We start from the raw sequence: 7,374 nt of genomic DNA on the forward strand, positions 1-7,374 counted from the left end.
CAGGTTAAGCCTGAGAATTGAGAATTAAATCCCTCGTAAAAGTACACAAATGAAACAACTTTCTCTATCACATCACAGGGTAGGGGTAAGGTTTGCGTACAAACTACTCTTCCCAAACTCTACTAATAGGATTATATTGTATTGTTGTTGTTGTTATAAAAGTACACAAATGAAATTTGAATTTGTCGGACCAATGATTACGATACCAAATGATTATATACCGAAAGATATGCAAGAAGCTGAAAATAAAAATTTCTCCGCCTTAGTTTAATTAGGTGACCAGTTTTGTTTGAACATGATTACTATGGTAAATGTTAAAGTTTGATATATATATTTCAATGAAGGTGAACATCCTCATGTCAGCATTGTAGCTATCCAATCCTGAATAAGGGCATGTCAACAACTTCTTAAAAATTATCATGAAAAGAGAGATTTGGTTTTATGAATGGGGACTCCATAATCCATATGATCCATATAAATTACAAAGAAGAAAGGGGTTGGATTGAGGGGGGAGGTCCAATAGACTTGAGAAACCGACCAAAAAGGATAGAATTGCGATAGAAAAAGCCAAACGCCGCATTGGATGATAGTAACATACCGCAGTCCGCAGGCTTTGGCCACATGCCCCATGCTTTCTTTTTCCCCTATCTTCTCATGTTTATCTCTTGTCATCAAGGTATTCTTGTCATTTGAAATAGTTCTTTTTTGTGATTTCTTCGCCGAATATTCAGTATTCGTATTAGAGTTCTGATTAATATGCTGTTCATGTTGAAGAAAATTTCGTACAATAACTTTTTTTATTTTTAGTGTTCGAACCAGAAATATTAATCATAGAGATACATATCACTACAACTCTTGATGGTAATCGATAATTATTCTTTTATCTCCATATTTCTTTTTGTTTCGTCCTCATCTTTAAAGCTTTCTTTTTTCCCTTGTCCCTCTTTATTCTCCAAAAGGGATAACCTTTTAACTGGATCTATATCTTATTTTCATTTCATTTTACGAGTGATGGATTTCACAATAAATGGACTTTCATGCTAATTGGAATCCTGCAGAGGTCGCACACTTAAATTAGGGCCACTTTGAATTCATGATGTCACATTAGAACTAAAAAGTGAAATAATTACTTGTAAATTGAAGTTAGCTAATGAAAATTTTGAAGTGCAACTGAAATACTTTTTAAATTTTAAGTGAAATTTTGAAATTGTGATTTGAAAATTTATTTCAAGTGAAGACTTTAAAATCTTCAACTTTCATAAAACACTTTTTAAAATGAAGTCCATGTCCAAACACATACATTTTTAAAACTTAATACTCTTTTTTGTATATTATTATCTTCAAGTCAAATGCTGTCCAATTGCAAATATGTAATCAAGTGGGTTGAAGAGAATTTAGACTTGAATATCAAATGGTAGTCAACACACTACATCAACCCAATTGGCCCTTTTTATGTTTATAGATATAGATTCCTATGTTCTTGTGGCACGTGAGCTTGTGTAGCATCAACAGTTGACTGAATTAACCAACTCAAAAATATACAAGGGATCGCAAGTCACAACTTGAACCCACTAATGGAAACAAACTATACAACTTGCTCACTGCAAAATCTTGCAGCCTATATTTCCTCTCCCATTTCTATTGTTAAAATATCCATAACAGTAAGCCCCTCCCAAAAAGTTAAAAATTAAAAATCATAACTAAATAAAAAGTCAGCTATAAAAGAACATTTTTACACTTTGAGAGTATGGTCCTGGTTTTCAATAGATTCCTTCACAAGTTCAATGCTCTTTTGACTAAGAGACCCATCTTCCTCAGCATCAAAACTTGCATGAACACTGTAGAAAACATACACTAGTACAGCAAGTCCTGAGAAGAATCCGAATCGAACATAGGATGGCCTATCAAGTGAACCCAACAAGAATATGTTGAGGAAGATAGATATGGAAGGAATCCATGGCATTAATGGGACACCCCAAAACTCAGGTTTTCGCGCTTGTGGTACCACATAGTTGAATAGTTGTAATACAGCGATGGCAATAGCTGTGCAAGCACCAAGCATTAAGGCTTTGGGCTTGCCTGGTGGTGCAAATTGCCATAAAAGGGTGAATAAGATGGAAGTTAAAGAGAAGCAAAAAAGGAATGACAGGGTAGGCCATGGGTTTGTTACTCCAACTGAGACGTAACGTTTGTAGATAACAGCATTTGCTACCATGTAAAACACAAATAGTGTCCCGATTGATACAAGGTTCAGTAGTATTTGTAAATCAGTGAAAAGGGCTATTGCTGCTGTGCAAATTCCTGAAAATATCAAACAGATCCTTGTATTAGTGCAATAGTAAGAATTCCCCTACAAGGAATTGTAGCAAGAATTTATTTCTGAAATTGGTAAGAATGTGTCATTTCAGTCAAAAGTTGCGGCTTGTACAAATTCCTGTCGAGATTATGGGTCTGAGAAAAGAACATGACCAGATCTTCAAAAGGGTACTTTGTAAAAACAAAGGATTCTAAATATTGCATTTTCAACTCTGTTTTTTCCAAAGTCATCTAACATTCCCATTTACTAAATTCTTGTTCCACTACTGTAAGTCACACACATAATCTTTACAAAGAATAAGAATTCAAGATTGGTCAGCAACTGAAAAAAGTTTATACTTTGCTGAGCTAAAAAACGTGACTCAATAGTGAATCAAAGTATGTGGAGAACATTCGTTTAGATAATGATATGAAGAACCTTTCTAATTATATATTGTTTGGACCAATAATTGCAGTTAGTCATTCCTGGGCTTCTCGAATTAATAAGGAACCTTACTTATTATATTTGTAAGGTGTATACAATGCATTATTATCACGAATTAGTTCATAGACTATATCAAGATCAGGAAAAGAGGATTTAATTCCCCTTTGGCGGTAATTATCACCACTAATATGAGATTATTTCAGGATATAATACAACTTATTTTAAAATTATACGGAATATGTTTTTGCTTGAAATACATATATTTCATTTCATTAGTTTAAAACTTTTAGATGGTATAAGAGTGAAATATTTTATTTTTGACTCATAGCAAGGTTTTGTGGACCCAAATATGTAAGAATTGGTCCGCTTTGAAGTGAGACAAAGAGAGTGTTTGAATTGGATTAAAGTAACTTATAAGCTAAAAACTATAAATCATAACTTGGTAATACCCAATTTATCTTTTAACTTATTTTTGTACTTTCATACTTAAAAGTAAGTGCTTTTAAACGCTTTTTATCATTATCAAATATCATAAAAATAAGATCTCACACAATTGACATTTGTGGTACCTAATATAAAGTTTTTCGTATATACAGTGGCTACAAATGTCACTAAATGGAAAAACAAAAAGGCAATATTATGACAGACGTTGAGATATGAGCCAAGCTTTATCCAATGATGGACCCACATAGAAAACCAGTCAAAGCCCCTTTCACTAAATATTTGTCAAATCTTTGTGGGATTGTGAGGGACTCATCGTTTTGACATGAAACCATAGACCCCACAAAACGCAAAAAAATAGTTAACCGAATATGATAGTGTCCCATGATAAACTTATGAGCATTTCCCTAAAACGTAAAGCTATCGCCTTAACCGAACCGAAACGGTTCTTTTGTGGACCCCCATACTCTCACAACGGCAAAGCTAATTAACAAAGAGCGCATTCACGCAATAGCAGGAAAACACACACACACTCATTTCTACCGAGTGATGCACATGAAAATACGTAACACAACAAATAGTTTTATAATATTTGACGTTTTAAACAAATAATAAGACCTTTATCCTTTTATTCCCCAAGCCAATGCTTATTATTTCAATTCAATTAATGAAGTTTGAGAAACAAATAGTAATACGTTTAAGCAAATATCCTTTTCGATCGAAAAGAAGCTATCCTGAGATTATAATCTTACTATCTTAATCTCGATTAATCAAATGATCCCTTAGTAATTAAGACATTAAATATCAGCTTGAGAGGTTTACGTGGTATTAAAATAAGGATTTGATTAAAACGTACCGAGGAAAGCGGAAGCGTTAACAGGCGTTGATGTCTTAGGATGGACCTTAGCAAACCAAGCAGGAACCACGCTGGACCGTCCGATCACGCACATGTATCGAGCTTGTCCCAACATCGCCACTAACAAAGATGTTAGAATACCGAAAGCGGCCCCTACACCTATCACATTAGATACCCATCTCCAGCCGTCTGATCCCATAAATGCCCCCGAAAATGGCGCATCTGGATCAATCTGTTCATCAAACAATTCAATAAATATGTAATCAACATTTTAAATTAGTCATTAATTTGATAAAAAATGATATCTAATCTATTATCACATATTAAATACAATCATAATATAAATATTATTTAAACTTTCAATATATATAACTTAAATATTATATATAAACCTCTTTTACATTTATTTGAGTTTGCTTACATTGCCGGGAGTTTTAATTTAAATCCAAATAAAGGAGGACTATAGAAATAGTTGTGAGTAAAATTAGTCAATTTATTTGAGACTGAAGTGTAATCAGATACATAATACTAAGGGCAAAAATGTAATTTAACCTAAGCAAACAAAAAAAAGGTGCATTATTATGTTATACCATATCATAAGGGAGGAGCATGGACATAGAAGCAGCCATGAGGCAGTAAAGAACTGTCACGAGTATAACGGAACCCGAGACGCCAGCAGGTATATCCTTAACTGGATTTCTGACCTCTTCAGCCATTGTTGAAACGGCGTCGTATCCGATGTAGCTCAAATACACCATTGCTGCCCCATTGAACACCCCCGAAGCTCCAAATGGAAAAAATCCACTCGCATGATTTTGATCCCCTGCTTTTGTAAAATTCTTCGTTTCACCTCTCGTAAATCCAATTACTATCACAAATACTATGAACACTAAATGCAACGCCGTTAATACCATATTCAACATCGAACTCTCTCGTGTACTGCAAAAAATAACAACAAAAAATTATTATTCGAAGCTTATTTGATAAAATAAAATTGAATTGGATTGGATTGAGTTTTAATTATTATGACGAACCTGTAGCAGATGATTACGGTGAGGGCTAAAACAACTAAGACAGCAACAACATCAATCTCATTGAATCCTTTGGGTAATCCACTAACGGTGATTTTCAATTTACTTTCTATGCCCAAAGCTGTAGATAAATATCCAGTGAAACTCCTTGCCACCGCAGCATTTGATAATACGTAGTCAATTATTAGATTCGCACCAGTTAAAAACGCTAGAAATTCACCTGCACTACGCCATGACGTTGATCAAGTTAATCGGAGTAATAAAAAGTACAGGCAATGTGATTTTTATAAGTGTTGATTAACGAATTGTTTTAATAAATTCGGAGTGAAAAACGGACCAAAAGTGATACGGATATAGCTGAAGGCACCGCCAGCAACAGGCATATCAACGGCGAACTCAGTGTAACAGAAAGCAGAGAGAAGAGCACAAAAGCCAGCAATGGCGTAAGAGAGGACAACAGCGGGACCAGCACAGAGACGGCTAGCACGACCGGAAGTAACGAAGACACCGGCGCCAACCATACCGCCGACGCCAAATCCGACGAGGTCGTACCACTGGAGACTCCGTTTCATATCTCCACCAGACCGGGCTCTGACTCGGCTTGTTTCTTCGAAAGAAGTCGAAACTGAACCGGCACGGCGAGCTAACCGGTTTGGGGTATCGGAAAGTGCTCGGAGGTAAGATTTTAAGTTAGAGAAAGAGGAGTTACGGTTCTCCATTTTTTTTGGACCACCACTCCCTCTCTCTTTCTCTCGTTAATTTATCAGTATTTTGAGTGAGTTTTTTTTGCAGAGAATTGAGAAATGGATCAATGGGTATATAAAGCATTTGCAGTTAACACTTCAGAAGATGGCTCATACTGATACCATTGGATCTTCGGAGGAAAAAATAAAATAAAAGAAGATACCTATTGGATCAAGATACCAACATCCACTAGCATTTTAAAGAGAGGCAAATTAAAAAAAAAATTTGTTTTGAAAACATTCAAAAATAGCCACTTTACAAATAGCTACTCTCTTAGTAATTTTAAATTTTACAAGTGAATCTCGAGAACAACAACCGAGTATAATCTTACAAGTGAAATCTGGGGAAAGTAGGATGTACATAGTCTTATTCCTACCTCGGAAGGGCAGAGAAAATATTTCTGATAGACCGTCGGTTAAAGAAAATGAAAGAAGCACTAATAACAAGTAATAGCAAGACAATATACTTAGAAAACTAAATCGAAGGTAGCAATAAAAAATATGAAAGAAGTATCGATAGCAAGTAATAACAAGACAATATATTTAAAAAACTAAATCCAAGATAGCAATAAAGAATATGAAAGAAGTAGTGATAGCAAACTAAGGGAGTACTCATGGCAAGTAATAACATAACAAGATATGCGATAATAACAAACTAAGGATAAAAGGGGTACCATACTAACACTAATATTATCTGACTAATAAAGACAAAGGGGAACACACGACTACCTATTTAACTTTTTACCCTAATCCTCAATCTCCACACCCTCATATGCAGGGCCATGTCCTCGTTTAGCTAAAGTTGTGCCATGTTCCGCTTGATCACCTCTCCCCAAGACTTTTTTAGCCTACCTCTACCCTTCCTCCTACCCCCAAGGCCTACCTCTCACACCTCTTGACTAGGCATATGTGCTTCTCCTTTTAACATGCCCGAACTATCCCAACCTCGCATCTCGCATATTTTCCTTCATAGGGGTCACTCTCACCTTGTCCCGAATAACTTTATTCTTAATTCTATCTAATCTAGTATGCCCACACATCCATCCCAACATCCTCATTTCATCTACCTTCATTTGCTGGATATGGGTGTTCTTGACTGGCCAACAATTTGTCCCATACAGTAAAGTCGATTTAACCACTATCTTGTAGAACTTACTTTTAAGTCTCAATGACACATTCTTATCGCATAAGACACTGGAAGCGAGTCTCCACTTCATCCACCTGTTCTGATATGATGTGTGACATCCTCATCAATCTCCCCATCATTTTGAATTATAGATCTAAGATACTTGAAACTGTATCTCCTGGGAATGACTTGTGTATTAAGCCTTAAATCCTCTTTTGTTTCCTAGGTAAGACTCTGAACTTACACTCCAAGTATTCTATCTTGGTCTTGCTCAACTTGAAACTCTTAGACTCAAGGATATGTCTCAAGACCTCCAGCATCTCGTTAACACCACCTCGCATCTCATCAATCAGGACTATGTCATCTACAAATAATATGCACCGAGGCACCTCCCCTTGCATGTATCGCGTCAATGCGTCCATTGCCAAGAAAAATAA

General features: G+C 35.6%; 1 protein-coding gene across 1 annotated transcript; it reads right to left on the minus strand.

Moving 5' to 3' along the window:
* Window positions 1–1,495: 1,495 nt before the first annotated feature.
* Window positions 1,496–5,976, minus strand: LOC104088720 (cationic amino acid transporter 7, chloroplastic-like). The gene is made up of 5 exons (XM_009593442.4): window positions 5,406–5,976; window positions 5,072–5,288; window positions 4,628–4,976; window positions 4,038–4,269; window positions 1,496–2,301 (listed from the first exon to the last, which is right to left on the minus strand). The coding sequence occupies exons 1-5, from the start codon at window positions 5,785–5,787 to the stop codon at window positions 1,733–1,735; spliced, it is 1,749 nt and encodes a 582-aa protein (XP_009591737.1). The 5' UTR covers window positions 5,788–5,976; the 3' UTR covers window positions 1,496–1,732.
* Between the last annotated feature and the right edge of the window lie 1,398 nt (window positions 5,977–7,374).

The sequence above is a fragment of the Nicotiana tomentosiformis genome, chromosome 5 (assembly GCF_000390325.3).
Source record: "Nicotiana tomentosiformis chromosome 5, ASM39032v3, whole genome shotgun sequence".
NCBI classification, from domain to species: Eukaryota; Viridiplantae; Streptophyta; class Magnoliopsida; order Solanales; family Solanaceae; genus Nicotiana; species Nicotiana tomentosiformis.

Bases quoted from the DNA above. Each gene is read 5' to 3' on its own strand.
- LOC104088720 (XM_009593442.4), bottom strand. From the start codon at position 5,787: ATGGAGAACCGTAACTCCTCTTTCTCTAACTTAAAATCTTACCTCCGA. The intron at 4,977-5,071 runs GTTCGTCATAAT...TATTTTTTGCAG, and splicing joins ACCGTAATCATCTGCTACAG to TACACGAGAGAGTTCGATGT. The intron at 2,302-4,037 runs GTACGTTTTAAT...TGATATTTTCAG, and splicing joins TAACGCTTCCGCTTTCCTCG to GAATTTGCACAGCAGCAATA.